Below are 16,975 nucleotides of genomic sequence, written 5' to 3'. Positions count from 1 at the left end.
ATCGACACCTATCTTCAAGAAAGGCTCATGGTAGAACTATTTTTATAATAGTTGCAAACTGCTGAAAAAGTTTGGCAGTTTCAAAGTGTTTTATTCCTTGAAAATGTCAATCAATAACAGGTTACAGTAAGAGACTCCCTAGCGAAAGCCTCCTCCAGACAAACTCTTAGCCAAATCCTTGCACTTTTAACCCAAGGTGAACTACAAACAGAAAGGGGGATAATGAGGCTGGAGAGGAGTACAGACTACAAGCTGAGATGCTGAGGAAAGGGTCCAAATCCTTCTGATGCCTGGATGCTGCCCAATTTATATTCCACTAAGAGCTAGTTGTTACTCAACCTAATCCCCTCATTTCATAGATGAAGAGAACAGTGGTCTATCCAAGCTGATAGCAAAACAGCAGCAGAACAGGACTGGAATTTACATCTCCAATCACTGTTAGGCACTCTCCCACTTCCTCTATGTACCAACAGTGGTACGTGGTAAGAGTTTTAAAAACAAAACAAAGAAAATGCCTGGATAAAAGAGATTATTTCTTTTTTTTTTCAATATATGAAGTTTATTGTCAAACTGGTTTCCATACAACACCCAGTGCTCATCCCAAAAGGTGCCCTCCTCAATACCCATCACCCACCCTCCCCTCCCTCCCACCCCCCATCAACCCTCAGTTTGTTCTCAGTTTTTTTTTTTTTTTCAACATTTATTTATTTTTTGGGACAGAGAGAGACAGAGCATGAACGGGGGAGGGGCAGAGAGAGAGGGAAACACAGAATCGGAAGCAGGTTCCAGGCTCTGAGCCATCAGCCCAGAGCCCGACGCGGGGCTCGAACTCACGGACCGCGAGATCGTGACCTGGCTGAAGTCGGACGCTTAACCGACTGCGCCACCCAGGCGCCCCTGTTCTCAGTTTTTTAAAAGAGATTATTTCTGACCAGAGTAATGATGAAAGCTCTGAGGAGGCAGTAGTATCTTTTGGGTCATAAAGGATGAGTACTTATTCAATCAATGGAGATAGGTTATGGACAGGAAGAGAGAAGCCCAGGTCAGAACCCATTAAAAAGTCATCAGTTATCATATAAAATATCCTTCTTTATCTCAGTGGTTCAGAAGCAGGAAGAAATGGGTACCAGGGGTGAGAAGTAACAGAAAAAAATGTTCAAGTGCCATTAATGTTTCCTCTACTTTCTTTTTTTAACAGTATGATCCCATGATTATACTATACAAAAATCACATTTATAGCAAAATCTATGAGAATAATTCAGGCACAGAATTAAATTAAGCTTAGTGCTCAAACATATTTTTATGGTATGCATTACTGCTACTCTGCTTGGTAATTAGGTACAAAGAGTCAATAAATAGCTTATGAAATTAGTATAATCAGTCTTTTATATAGTCAAGGCAAGTATTTCTAGGGTACCTAGAAGTATTTATCTTGGGAGAAGGAAGGAAATGGGAAGTTGGTGATCTTGTTCCCCTCCAGCACGCCCTCATCTTTACTGTTTTCAAGCATCATTCATGTAACAAATGTGTGAGCACTTACTATGTGCCACACAGTGCTAGGGGCTGAGGTGCTTAAAGTCCCTTCTTGATTTCAGGAGAAGGGATTGTCACTGGGAATTCAGTGTCCACCCACCACCACTGGGCTGTGGACTTCCCTTGGGGATACAGAGATCCACAGGGTTCAAGTATTTCCTGGGAACCTTCCTGGTTTGCACATTCAACTCGTTTTCTTCCCTTCCACAAACTGAGAAACACTGAACCACAATTTTCCCTTTCCCTCTCCCAATAAGGGGAATTTATATTACTTACATTAAAAACAAACAAAAAAAACCAACAACCAACTAAAACTCCAACTTCAGTTGCTGTCAAAAATCCATCTATTAGAAAGTCATTTGGTTTAATAAATAAACAGTGCTGAGACTGCACGGGATTGCAGTGGCATTTCCCAAGCAGAATTATCTTGGCACATTATGTCTTGGTCTGCCTCATGGGTCACAGGTATGCTAAGAAGCTGACCTCCTAATCCTCAAGGTGGCAGTTGGGGCTGGGGTTGCCAGAGCCTTGGGCCAACCTCCTTTGGCTCTGAGCAACATTTTCCTTTTCCTTTCATTCCAGTTTATCACCATACCCTTATCATTTTCAAGACAGTGAAAAAGTGAAGAAGATTAAAAAGCATTGGCTTGCCTGACAATACTTTGTGTTCTGGGAAATAGTTCAAGACTACTCAACTTGGGTAACCTCTGGCAAGTCAACTTCCTCTTTCTGGGCTTTGGTTTCCTCCTAAGTAAGAAGAGGTGGTTACACGAAATGATCCCTAACATCCCTTCTAGTTCTACAGTATAATTATTCAGGAAACTGTGATATTCCCATACAACATCCTAAAAAATAACATTTTGTGGGAAAAAAGGGCAAAAATTTAGAGTGAGATTTGGAGACTGCTCAAGGCTTATAGCTAATCCTTGTTTATTTAACAAATATGATTAGATGCCCGCTAAATGCCAGAGAACTGTGACTGACAGCAGCATTACAACCAACCAGAGAAGCCTATTCCCTTCTCATGCAGCTTACAGTACACTAGGAACCACATACAAAAGCACTTATAATTAACCGGGTAAGTACCAAAATGGGGAGAAATAAGAGTGTAACGGGTAAGTGATGAGATACCCAACCCAGCAGTGGTTGGGAGAGGCTCAGTGCAGAAAGTGACATCCAAGACAAGACTTCAAGAACAGCAGGAGCTGGAGGGCGGGATGGGGTGGGTTGTGGGTGTGTGTGAGGCAGGAGTGGATGGTGTTGGGGAAAGATGACATTCTAGGCAGAGGGAATGCCATCTGCCAAGTCCCAGAGGCATGGTAACTTGGGAACTACATGGCTGGAATTTTAAGCATGATTTTAAGTGCGAGAGTGACAGGACAGGTTAGGAAAAGCCCTGCAGCTGCAGAATGGAGGACTGAACTGGAGATGGGCAAGATGGACATGGGGAAATCCAGCGCTGCTAAGTCCACAAACACTCAGATTATGCAGTGAATCGGGAAGGGAAACAAAAAGAGGATTTAAAAGAGTATTCCTTTCAATCCTGCTTGGAGAAGTCAAACCAAGGTTTCCTAGAAGATGTGGCAGAGCTGGGTGTCACAGGATAGGAAGAAATACACAGTAGCATCTGGTTACCACTGGAGCAAGTGTGACTAAACTAGAACTCTGAATTCTGAAAGTAAGGTAGGGGAAATATGTTTAAAAGATTCTTAGAAAGTCCTCACTTAAACCTGCTTTTAGTGAAACTACTTCTTCAGTGTTAGCGCCTGAGAGGGCTTTTTTTTCATCAGCCTTCTTTACATTGTTACATAATTTCCCTGAGAGATCCAGAATCTAAACTCCTGTACATACATCATGATCATCCTAAAATCCCTAACTCCAGCTCAGACCTCTCTCCTGGTCTTCATTTCACCTTCACATTAGGATCTTCACCCAATGTTACCCAAACACCTCAGAGTCACAGTTCCTCTCTATTTAATTCTTTGCTATATTTTTGTATTCTATAACAGCTAATATACAGCAGGTCAAGAAAATAAATGTTAGTCTGTTGAATGACCACTGGGATATTGTTTACTTTGAAATGCCTGTTCAAGTTTGGGGCCAGTGTTCCTACCAGGTAGTCTGTTAGTTCCCTCATGGTTTGTGTTAAATACTCTATTAGTGTTAATGTAATTGAGTATGTCTCCCACCACATTAGGGAGGTAGTCTGTCTCTTTCTTCTTTATAAGCCTGATATCATGCACAATACTGACACAAAGTGCGTCAAAATCGCTAAGAACAAAATATTCACAAAATAATGCTAATAAAAATTCATAAATAAATGCAAAATTGTGAAATGTGAAAAAAAGAGTATTCTTCAAACTGGCAGAGGAGAAGTAGGCAGAAAGTTGGCTTGTTCAGAAGAACTATAATAAGTTCACATAAGACAGAATCCAGAAAAGTATATTATAATCACATGTACAAAAGACCATTTCTTAAAATTACATGATTATCAAAAGTAACAATGTCATTTGACTTTCAGGAAATTATTTTCAGGCTATATTTTATAATTAACACCTATAAATTATTTTAAATTGAGTTTTACATAGTAAGTTCTTTTTCAACACTATCCCTATATATAAATTTATACCCTGCAAAATAGAATGCACTTCACCATAGCAACAGTTCTATATCAACTCCTACTCAAGTTAGAAAAAGCATATGTAAAAAAAAAGAATATTCTGGAATATTCTAAAGTGCCTACTGGAAAAAAAATCTCTCCATTTATTTTGTAAAAATTTAAATATAAAATTTTATTTATTTATTTTTTTTTTCAACGTTTATTTATTTTTGGGACAGAGAGAGACAGAGCATGAACGGGGGAGGGGCAGAGAGAGAGGGAGACACAGAATCGGAAACAGGCTCCAGGCTCCGAGCCATCACTCCAGAGCCCGACGCGGGGCTCGAACTCACGGACCGCGAGATCGTGACCTGGCTGAAGTCGGACGCTTAACCGACTGCGCCACCCAGGCGCCCCTAAATATAAAATTTTAATGTTTCCTTAAAACATTTTTGTAATTAGGTAAAAGGCTACTTTAGGTTCTCAAATCTTGCTTTATTAAACAGTATAACACATTTTTTATTCATTAAAAAAAATTTTTTTTACCGTTTATTCAGTTTTTGAGAGAGAGAGACAGAGCGTGAGCGGGGTACAGACAGAGAGAGAGGGAGACACAGAATCTGAAGCAGGCTCCAGGCTCTGAGCTGTCAGCACAGAGCCTGATGCAGGGCTCGAACTCACAAACCATGAGATCATGACCTAAACTGAAGTCAGATGCTTAACCGACTGAGTCACCCAGGCGCCCCAGTATAATACTTTCAAAATAATGTGAAAGAGAAAAAAAAAAAGAATGAAAAAGGGAAAAAAACAAAAAAAAATCAATGTTGAAGATAACATACTTGGGATTGCGTTTGAGTTGGCTGGCGTGCTGGGGGATGGGGACAGTAACAGGAAGTAATGTTTAAGTGATTTGTAAGTAAAATATAAACCAAGGTATTAAATGTTACAACTATATTACTTTCTCAAGAAAAGCTATACCCCCACTGGTATTATGGGAACTGAAAAAGAAATTCTTACGTTCATTCTTCTTTTAAAAGTCAATAAAGCATCAGTACGTATTAACTTGGCTTGATAAATTAAGCAATTTACAAATTCCCTAATGAGAACGAACAAGTTTACAGACTTTGTGGACCAGATTATACACTACCAACAAGTCTGTGTGTTATATCAAAATGTAATCTTAAACTTAATGTAATTCAAAGCATTTCCTTTCACTTACCACACTTGGGGCCAGCCAAATTCACCATGTGCGTATCTCTGTCACCCTTGCTCACAGCCCAAGAGGGAATACTCTGTTATACTCCCAACTCCCTTGCTGTTCTGGACTTCCTTTCTCTGACCTAATTTCTAACTGCTCTGCTACATTCCAATTTTCCCACTGAACTCTGAAAAATTCCCAAGCCCTTCTGTGGTTCTAACCTTCTTGTTTAATACCTCCTTCAAAAAGGCTTAAACTGAAACCTGGCTGTTGTTCACTTCGTTTGGAGGCTGCGCTTTCGGCCACATCCTGCCACACACATCTCAGAGTTCAGAGGTTCTCCCTTATGTGTTCTTATGTGTTTCTTTAGAACTTTACCACCTCTGCTTGTCCTCACTGCAGGCATCTACAAAATTCTCTGTCACCAGTCTCCATCCCTTGGAATCTTTGGCACCTGGAACACCTTTGGCTTTCCCTACAAATGCTGCTGTTCTCTTAGATGATTTCAACATTCATGTGGATGACTTTTTCCCAAACTCTGTTCCTTGATCTCATCTCCAAAGACCTCCACTTCTGCTACCCACCTTCCACGGCCAAACCTAGGGCTTGCCATCTCCCAGAAGAGCAGTATCTCTGAAATCTTAAAGTCAGGCATTTCATTCCTTGATACAACCTCTCTCACTGAACTCTTCCCTACAGTAATTCACTGATCTCATCACCAGATTATTTCACTCTATGCTGACCAAGACTCTCACTTTGAACAAATTGTAGTCAGGCTCCTCCGGGGCCCTCTTCTCCACTAGGCTTCAACCATGGCCTCTAAAAATTGCACACTTTCAGCACAAATGATTTTGTTTACTCACCCCACTAAGACACCAGAATAAACACTAGCACAGTTTCTTGCAGCTGAACGCCATGTTCTTAGGATGACCCCAACCCTCTTAAAGTTCCTACCTGAAAAAGTACAAGACTGCCAGGAGAATTTACTGCTTCTTCCAGACAAAAGGTGATGACCAGCAGAGAGGCCCCTGTACCTCCTCTGAGAGCAATTCCTTCAGAAAGCTTAGTTAGAAATCCATTCTCTGCCCCTTTGAGATGTAAATCTTCTACCACCTAGAAATGTCTTCTCAAGGTGAGTCATCTCTTTGAAATGCAAACATTCAAGAAGACAACTCTCCCTTTCTTTCCACTCCCCGTATGAGGATAGAAGCTCCAACTGCCAGTTAATAAACCCAGATAGGTTTCACATTAACCAATCCCCTTCCCTGCTTGTTCCAATTTCTACTCCCTTTAATCTGCAGGACACCCCCTCCACTACCCACCCCATTCCTCTTTCCTAGTCCCTCACTCTCCCTTTAAAACACGCAGTCATCTCTGTACAAACTGAAGTTGAGTTCAGTCCACACTATCCTCTTTTCCCTACTGCAATCACAGTAATGTGATTCTACCCTTACCACTTTAATTAGTGTATGGCTTTATCTTTGACAGTGTACTCTATGTAATACACACACACACACACACACACACACAAAGGCAAGGCACACATGCACACCCTCCCTCCCATAAGTTTGCTTTTTTTCCCCAGTTTTAATCACTCTCTTGCTAGTATTCTAAATCCTTTAGGAATAAATTCAAATTCCTTAATATGGCATGCAAGCAAACTGGCCTCTTCCTTATTTCTGAACCCTTCTTTCTTCATACTCACTTTTCCAGGTTACTCAACATCTTTCACTTCCCTGAATTCACCCTGCTCTGCCTCACTCTTGGCCTCTCCCATGTTGGTTCCTTGACCTGGTATACTCCTCTCTACTTCTCTGGCCTATGCTGACTCCTTCTTCAGTTAGTATCTCATCCCCAGGAACCCTTGCTCAATGTTCCCCCTATAATAAGTTAGGTTGACCTGCTACATGCTCCTGGGACCACCTGGTTTCCTAGATCATCTATTATAACAGCAGGACAACCTTCTGGCTTGGTCACAAGCTCCCTCAGAGCAGTGTGTATCTCTGTCTGGCTTCCTACTCTCTGTCCTAACACTTGCTTTGCTACTGAAGCTAAATAGGAATGCAGTAAGTATGTATTAAATGAAGAAATCTTTAGGATCATTAATGTTCTGTGAGAGAACTCTAGCCCATATGACAAAAGTTCTCATCACCGAAATGAGCTGAAACATCTCTAATTCTTTCACAGAACATTTTAAAATGGTGAAACATAGGTCAAAGCATACAATGATAAACACTAATAGGAATTTGCAAAACCATGGTATGAGTCCACTCTATTAGCATATTTAGGCATTCATAAATGAAAAATATTTTTAGGAGTTACCTAGGATAACAACTTAAGATTAACCATTTAGATGCTACATCTTTCCACTTAAGGATAATCCTTCATTGAAAATGTCACCAATTCCATATGTGGTGATGAATATAAAAGTAGAGCCCAAGATTACCACACTTAACACTGAAAACCAGCTAAAACCTGTGTAAATCAGAAAAATACTTATTTTGTATTTAAAAGTTTGGATCCGTGTTATCATCTTTTACTCATTTGGCATCACATGGTACTTACTGATAAACTCGTACTGTTGGGAACATATTGATCCTGTTCTCCCAGCAACACGTCAATCACAGGATGCCGGCCATTTTTAATCATGATCTTCCTTTCTTCTTGTAGAGTTGGTCTGCAAAAAGAAGCATGTTTCAATTTACTAGGCATGAAAACTGCCTTTTAAAAAAATCTCTAAGTTCTCGTTTACAAAACAGACTTTAAGAATACATCCAGAATAAGGCTTTGAGTATTAAAGTTAAATTTTAACTATAAGAATTAGGACAATTATTGTAACAGTGTTTGAAGGACAAACTTCAGCAGAGTCCTACAGTAGCTCTACTGCTGAAGTCTACTTTACAAGATCTTTTTTAATTTTTATTTTGTTAATATTATCTAAGACCAATATTTTCATTACTAAAAGTTACAGTTCAGATCAGTATTATTTAAATCATTTTTAGTAATAAGCATAATAAAGGCTAGCCCTGAAAATTAGTCCAGATTTAATTATTACATTAATAGAAATTATATTATGTGCTGGACTTGGGAGACCTAAACTTTTTATATTCTGTTCAACTGAAACATCTTTCTAGGATCATTGGTATCTTTCACTTTTTTTTTTATATAAAACTTAACTTTTTGCCTTGCTGGTCTTGTTATTTAAGCTTTTAAACTTTGTTTTTATCTATAGCTTTATCTATTTATCATATCCCCCATGAGCACTGCCCTACTCTCATTCTCCTTCCCAGAGATTACCACTGAGATCAGTGTGGTATCTATCCTTCCCAACTTTCTTCTCTGCATTTAGATTTTTATACACTCATTGCATTTGTTTGTGATTTATTTAAAAAAAAAAAAGCAGAACAAATCAGGATCATACTGTAATGTGTATTTCTACAACTACATTTCCCCCCTTAACACTCAATATACACTAAAAACATTGGCTTCACTATTCACCAATGGACTCTTCTACTTTTTTTTTAATACTTCCATTTTACAAATGAAAGTACATTTCAAAATGTACAGTCATTACAAATATAGTCATTTTACAAATAATTTGCAGAAGGGGGAATTTTAGTAAGAACTTAAACAGAGCAAATCTCATATTTTTATTCCACATTTTCCTGCTCATAAAGGCATATATACTTGGAACGGACAATACACTCTCAATGTAATTAATTGCTCACCAACCATCATGCATGTGCCTAGGACAACAGACATTCATAAATACTAATTTTTGATTTCAATACGTTTCTAAAATGTTCTGGCTTATCATTATTTTTGGTTCTTCCCCAACTTGCATGGACGAAAATGTAATACTTGAATTTTTTGAAATCTTTTAAAGCTTATAGTTTTGTTGAGGAGAGGCCAGGCATCTTCTTTGCTCCACAACTGTAACAAATTTTCAGTTTTATATTTATAAATATCAAATCAGAATAGTCAACCAAGTCAATATTTTTATTTCACATCGTCTATTTTCTTTCAGTCTTCTACCTTAAGCACCTGTCCACCTACAAACAGTATCAAGTAAACTTCAGGGCACAAATTTCATAAAAGACAAAAGAAACTACTACATGTCCTTTTGGCAAAACAGGATGGATCAGGTTCTTGTCACCAAATATTGCATGATGTGTGCTGCCTATGGAATAACTGACTGGAAAAGAACACATTTCACTTTGCCCTTAGAAAAATATATTCGCATAATGATTCTTGAGTTTGGGGAAAATTCATCCAGGATACTGTCATCTGAACACTCATAATCTGAGATTGGGTTTATACAAGAAATTTCATTATCATCATTAGTATCTAGAGCACTATCTTTCTCTTCACATTCATCTTTTGATTAATAATTGTGAAATGTCTTCTGCCACTTTTTTGTGCTATTATGGGTGAAAAATAAAAAATTGCGAGTTCTCAGCTATGTTCAAAGAAAGTTAGAAGCCGACTATAATGGTGTTATCTCCATTCTTTTTGTAACTTCCTGAAGGATGATGCAGCACTTCAGGCAACACAATTAGAACCCTGAAGGATGGTGTGATAGTGAGTTCTATCTCACCTTTGCATTACCATTCTCTAGTTTTCTTAGACTTTTTAGTAGAAATAATCAATAAACAATAATTAAGTAATTCCTGGGATGATGAAATAGCAAGATATTCCAGATATAGAAACAATAAAATCATTAAAGATCCCAAAATACATCTCATATTTATAAAAGGGTCCAATGGACCCATAGTGTAAATGCAAGACAGAATGAGTTTTATTCTTCTTTTTAAAAAAACATGAATTTTCTCTTTGTTCTTTGAAAGACATTTAAGAAACTCAAAAGCTGAATTAGGTCCAGTGGACACTGATGGTATGGTATATTGAAGATTTAGGATAATTTCCTGTCATATCTTTAACATTCTTTGGAAGCTGCCACATAAATGAGTTAGCTGTTCTCTGTTGTTAAATATTTTAGACTGTGTTTAGATTTTCAAACAATAGTGAAATGAACAACCATGTATATATACACACTATATATATATACACACATACACACACACACACACACACACACACACACACACACACACTCACATACCCATTACATATAGACAAGTGTTTGTCTAAGCTAGAGTAAATTCCTGAAGTATGCTTTCTAAGTCATAGGGTTTGCTTATTTTTTATTTTAACATACAGAAACATCTATATCAGATGTCTGCGTGGCTCAGTTAAGTGCCCAACTCTTGATTTCAGCTCAGGTCATGATCTCATAGTTCATGAGATTGAGGCCCACATCGGGCTCTATGCTGATAGCACAGGGCCTGCTTAGGATTCTCTCTTTCCCTCTCTTTCTTCCCTTCTCCCGCTTGCTTATTCACACACACATGTGTGCACTTACTCTCTTTCAAATAAATAAACACTTAAAAAAAAAAGAAATATCTGTATCAGTTTATCTTCCCACCAGCAGGATATGAAAGTTGACTTGTTTTTTCACAACTTCACCTAAAGGAGGTATTACCAAATTTTCTAATTTCTGACAATGTGCTGGGTGAACAGTGTCCTCGTATTGTGTTAACTTATACTCATTGATTATTAAGTTCTATGACTCAGAACTTTAGCATAAAACACATTTCTGAACTTACTCATAATACTAAGAAATAGTACTTTCCTAAATACTTAAATCCTTTTCCTTAAATATATCTGGCTAACAAAACCCCAAGTATATACCCTCACATTTCTCAAAGAAAGTAACTACAGTATCTTCTGAGTAAAAATTTAAAATTATCCTTTGGAAAGAGACATTTAAAATGACAGGAAAAGGACATTTTTTGGATTTTAAAGTACAATTCTAAAGACAGGATTTTTACCTAGGTGCATTATAAATTTACTACTAAAAAAAATGAAAGCATCTGTAAGTAATATCAGTTTTAAAATAAAATCCTAGGTGTTCTGCCAAGTGAAATCAATAGATCATTATTCATGACACTGATAGGATTTCTGAGGAAGGTCTTCACTTTAGAATAAAATTTTGAATGATTTGTTCTGCTCGAAAATCTGTGAAAATGAGTGACTGACTTACTCTGTCACTATCAAAATTATATAAAGACAAAACACTTCCTGGTAGAATGAGAAGCAAACGATAATTTGGAGAAATGAGACGATACACTACATTAAGATAGAGCAAGAAGGATATGAAAAACATGTTGATGACACGGCATTTAAGAAGAACTAAGGAAATCTGGATGCTGCCTGGAAAGAATGAAACACTGAACTTGAACAAATTTATTTTATATTTTTGAAACAGCATCTTTCTCCTTTAAATGCCTCAGGGAAACAATACAATTAGTAAAACAATATAATATCCAAAATACAAATTGGATAGAAAGACAGAATAAGAACTTTTGCCTCAAGGTTAGGCTATAGTGAATAAAATGTCCTAAAAGTATTTAGAAAAAAAAAAAGAAAGATCGTGATTATAAAGCCAATAATCAGTCTGAACTAACATCAATAGTTCAAAGGCACTAATATCTTTGAGCAAGCTGGAAATCTAAGGGGGAAAAAGTATAAACTTCAGATACTTAAATACTAGCTTAAAATGCATTTTAGATGAAAGTTTCCTATTTGGTGGCTATTTACACTCAATTTTATTTCTGCTAAAAAAAGAGAAGTTGATTTTATTTCCTAAAGTTTATGGTATGATTTTTCATTTAAAAATATTCAGGTGGATTTTTCTTTCAAGAAAAATTAAAAAAAATTTTTTTTACATGTTTATTTACTTTTGAGAGAGAGAGAGAGAGAGAGAGAGAGAGAGCGTGAGCAAGCGGTGGGGAGGGGCAGAGAGAGAGGCAGACACAGAATCTGAAGCAGGCTCCAGGCTCCATGCTGTCAGCACAGAGCCTGAGGTGGGGCTCAAACTCACAAGCTGTGAGATCATGACCTGAACCAAGGTCAGATGCTTAACCATTTGAGCCATCCAGGCACCCCAGTGAATTTTTCTTAATACAAAATATATAGTATCCAATTTGGAAAGTATTTTAGCATATGAAATATTTCCTGAACTCATTTTCCTGATAGAATATGGCGTTTGGAACAATACTACTGAGGACAAAAAGAAAAATTAGATAAAGTATAGAAAATAGTTACTTGATGGTACCTGATAACTAACAAGACATCAAGGAATTATCAAACCAAGACCTGGGGCAGGACAGAGTCCCAGGGAGTGTGTTGATTCCTGAGGAAACAGCTGAGGGTAGAGACGAAGGATAGCCTGGCTCTGGACTGAGACACCAATAGGTTGCACACCAGGCATAAGAAATACATTTGAAGCAATAATGGCAGCTTTTGAACCTTTGAGTCATCTCAAGCCCAGATAAGATGACAGATTATTTAGATTGATGCCAGAGTATTTTCAGCATCTTGAGATGTCTAGTAGAAGCAAATGTGACTCTTTCAGACGAAATATAACATCAAGTTATTTCTATAATGATTCTACAAATATAATGCCTATAACATAATCAAAACAACCAGGCATCAAAAAGATATAAGAACAAAAATGAACAAAAACAAGGCAAGAGAAACAAGGCAACAAGGACCCATAAGGACTCCAGATATTTGAATTATCAGACACAGACTTTAAGATAACGATGCTGATCATGTTCAAAGAGACAGATAAGATAGAGAACCAAAAATGATTTTTAAAAAATAAATTGAATGGGTATGAAACATACTAACATACCCCATATTTTTATTAAAGACAAATAATTTTTAAAATACTTAATCCTTCTGATTTTTAAAATAAGCATCTTTGAAAAATATTATCTGCTATTTACTAAGTACTTATCATCTGTCTGGTCCTGCTTAAAAAGTTAATATAGATTTACCTCACTTAATCTGCACATCTCTTGAGAGGTAGGTATTATGGCAATGCAGAACCTGAGGATCAGAGAGGTTAAGTAACTTGCTTAAGGTCAGCTGTTAAATAACCAAGCAAGTATTCAAAACCATGTCTGTCTGATCCAAAGTCTACACTATGAAAGATATGCTTTAAAAGAGTTCAAATTTTACTTATGCAAATCAAGTAGTCTCTTGATATATGGACTAGAAGATGCCAAAAAAAGGAGAAGTCCCTAAATGAAAAATCTGGGACCAAACCTGTCTAGTGTATATACTTAAAATGTTTGTTAAATCTCTCATGAGTCTACAAATTAATCAGATTTTTATAGTGATGTAATAAGGTATGTATTTTCACTCCTCAGAGATTTTGCCAAACCTACATCTCCATAAAGAATTCCTGGGGCGCCCTAGTGGCTCAGTCAGTTAAGCGTCTGACTCTTGGTTTCAGCTCAGGTCACGATCTCACAGTTTGTACGGTAGAGCCCCGCGTCAGGCTCTGTGCTGACAGTACAGAATATGTTTTACAGATACAAATATTTAAATTTGTTATAATATAAACCACATACCATAGACATGGTTCTTCTGGTCTTACTAGCTGCAGCATCAGCAGTAACAAATGGCAAAAGGCCACTTGAAGAAGTATAAGAAGAGGTAAGCCAGGCACAAGTATTTTTCAGTGGGAAGAGCTTTGCAGGAAGACACAGTAAGGGCATAGGTTGTAGCTGATCCTCTACTTAATTCACCAAAATCCTTTAGGAAAAGTTAGCTTCACAAACCTTGTACAGCAAGAAAGAAGTCCTACTAAGATCACAGTACATAAGGAAGAAATCAAGTCAATGGAGAGTAGATTCTTATTCTCCCAGAACTAGATTCAACTACAGTAAATTTACAGATCTCACTTTTATGGATGATAAATGAGATAAAATTTTTGAAGCCCTCTGATGTGAGAAGAAATTGGGCAATAGTGAAAATGCAAAGAACCTATTTTAAACAAAACTATTGTGCCCAACACTGTTGGTCTCCACACATAAATAGATAGCAAAACAAAATGAAATGAAATAGCAAAGTACGTTTTTAATCTAAAACTGGCATAGCCAATTCCTGCAATTCTCCTCCCCTAAATAAATAAATAAATAAATAAATAAATAAATAAATAAATACTTTACAACAACCAATTTTTTAACATCCACTATGGGTATTATGCTAGGTATAAAGAACATTGAAATGTTCAAAAAAAAGCTATTTGGCTCAAACTAAAGAGAAACCAAGATATGAAAGACGTATGAACAGCAAAACATATCTAATCAAACACAATGAATTCTGTATGTCACAAGCACTGACAGGCAGTAAGACATCTATGTTTTCTTTTTATTCCTCACCATAGCCAGTGAGGTAAATGTTCCCTTAAATTTCCTTAAGTATATGAAAAAATAGGCTTTGTGCTACAAACTGAATGTTTGTGTCCTCCCCAAAATTCATATGAAACCTAATGTGATGGTATTAGGAGGTGAGGCCTTTGGAAGGCGATTGGTTCATAAGAGCCTTCATGAGCGGGCTATGATTTTATGAAATAGATAGCCCAGAGAGCCCCCAATATGGCAATGGTCTCCAGACCCAGAGAGCCACCAACACAAAATTCTAGCCTGGGGGAGCCACAGGAGGGAGCCAGGCACAGACACCAGCAGACATGGGAATATCACAAAGAAACACTTCAGGGGTGGAGCCCAGGCATAGGGCCACCAAAGGGGCAACATGACCTGGAGCTCTGGGGGCCCAATCTTTGCCCAGCAAAACTACAGGAACAGAAATGCTGCCCCAGTAGGTCTGGAAGGTAGGATCCTCACCCAGTGGGCCTGGAGGGCACAGCACTGGGCCAAAGATTTGGCTCAAGCTTAAGGTTTTAAAGTTAAGGAAGAACAATTTGAGAGCAATAGAGAACACTTCCTCAAAATGGATCATACAATGAGTCCCAGCCATATCTGATTTAGATGGTATTTATAATCATGAAGTGAAACATATTACAAAGTATTTAAGTCAATGCTAACAAATGAAAGGATTATGCTTTTTAAAAAATGTCACCAGAGCGCCTGGGTGGCTCAGTTGGTTAAGCATCTGACTTCGGCTCAGGTCATGATCTCGCAGATTCGTGGGTTCGAGCCCCATGTCGGGCTCTGTGCAGACAGCCTGGAGCCTGAAGCCTGCTTTGGATTCTGTGTCCCCCTCTCTCTCTGCCCCTCCCCCACTCACACTCTGCCTCTGTCTCTCAAAAATGAATAAACATTAAAAAAAATTTTTTTTTAAATGTCACCCACATAAACTTAAAAACTGAAATATATAACAATCACTTCTGGAGTCACATCTGCTTTCACTGTACTAAATGACAGAGCAAGCAAGAAAGGAATGTGTTAATTTCAAATCAAGCTATATGTGTTGACATTCAGCTTTACAAAGGGTGCAAAATATTTGCATATTTTAATATTTTATAATAAAAATGCTAAAATTAGTGGAATAATGCCATCTAGTCTAAAGCACTGAAAGGGGGGGGGAGTGTTAAAAAATACATTACCTGCAGTAATTTCCTTGCTTAGCGACCTTGGCCAGGGAGAAAATGCAGTCAACAGTTGCTAGGTGATGTACTGCTTTACACAAGGAGTGATAATGTTCACTAAAATCCCTACAGAAGCAACAACAAAAAGGTGAGGACACTGATTTCTTAGAGCTATAAAAGCTGTACAATAAGTAATCACTTTATTAGTTAAGATGAGCATAAACAAAATAACCAGGGATACCTAAGAAACATGGAAATTACACTGAAATACTTTTCAGTTTGATATAATAATTTGATTACTGAGGCTTCTTTTGTTTCATTTGGATAGAACTACATATATTTAAAATAACTTCTATAAAAAGATGTGTACTATTAACACCATATTACACATTTCATTTGACCATGACAAGTCAACTTAGATATAATTAACACAAATGTGATCATTTTCATTCAACTTAAATAACATGAACTACCCAGATGGGTCAGCCTCCCTTTGTGCTTCTCCTTGATAGCATCATACAAACTAGGATTAACAGTTTCAATATCTTTTTCTCATGCTGAATTGGAAGCTTCTTGATGGTAGAGTCCATGTTTGTCTGATTTGCTTATCATTATCAAGCCCTAACATACCGCCCATAACTTTGGCATACAGTAGCCATTATAATAAATTTTGTTAAAGGCAAGCAAGAAAAGTACTTTTTTTCAGTGATCTTCAGTTACATTATTAAAAATGCATATATAAATTAAATTTTAGATTTATTTTTAAAAAGATAACAATCATTGTCTCAAATCTTTGGCTAACTAAATACCTGGTGATTAAAAGCTTAGAAAACTGTTATTGAAAGATGTATTTAAAAATATATAGGAATGTATGCAAGTGTTTTTTTTTTTTTACTTATTATTCCATTATCTCATATCACAGGTATACTTTACAACCTTTCAAAGAAGATTCCCCCCAAAATGAGAGTATTATGCTGAATGCTTCCCTTAAAAAAGATTTCTCTGTTGTACAATGTGTTTCAGAAACTTTGAGATTTAATCTGTTTACTTCTTAAATCCAAAAGTTTTAGAGTACTTCCTAGCTTGAAAAGGATATCCCAATTAAGCTACTATGTAATCAGTTATTCCTATATTATCACTATATTGAGTTTTTAGAATCTGTAATATGATTTTTCCAGTA

The 16,975-nt window shown here is 37.1% G+C and overlaps 1 protein-coding gene across 7 annotated transcripts in view; it reads right to left on the bottom strand.

The window, feature by feature from the left end:
- The window catches only part of MSH3 (mutS homolog 3), a 190,936-nt gene that overhangs the window by 49,893 nt on the left and 124,068 nt on the right, over nucleotides 1–16,975 (bottom strand). For all 7 annotated transcript variants that reach the window (XR_007152176.1, XM_047858749.1, XM_047858760.1 and 4 more), the window contains 2 exons: nucleotides 15,814–15,921; nucleotides 7,896–8,007 (listed from right to left, as the gene is read on the bottom strand). Coding sequence is in view for 6 of the 7 variants with exons in the window: in XM_047858749.1 (XP_047714705.1) it covers nucleotides 7,896–8,007; nucleotides 15,814–15,921 (220 nt within the window). In the remaining variant the exon portion in view is untranslated. The remainder of the gene's footprint in view (nucleotides 1–7,895; nucleotides 8,008–15,813; nucleotides 15,922–16,975) is intronic.

Source organism: Prionailurus viverrinus, chromosome A1, assembly GCF_022837055.1.
Source record: "Prionailurus viverrinus isolate Anna chromosome A1, UM_Priviv_1.0, whole genome shotgun sequence".
In the NCBI taxonomy this organism is placed as follows: domain Eukaryota; kingdom Metazoa; phylum Chordata; class Mammalia; order Carnivora; family Felidae; genus Prionailurus; species Prionailurus viverrinus.
The sequence above is the reverse complement of the archived record's forward strand: the minus strand, read 5'-3'. Positions and strand labels throughout refer to the sequence as shown.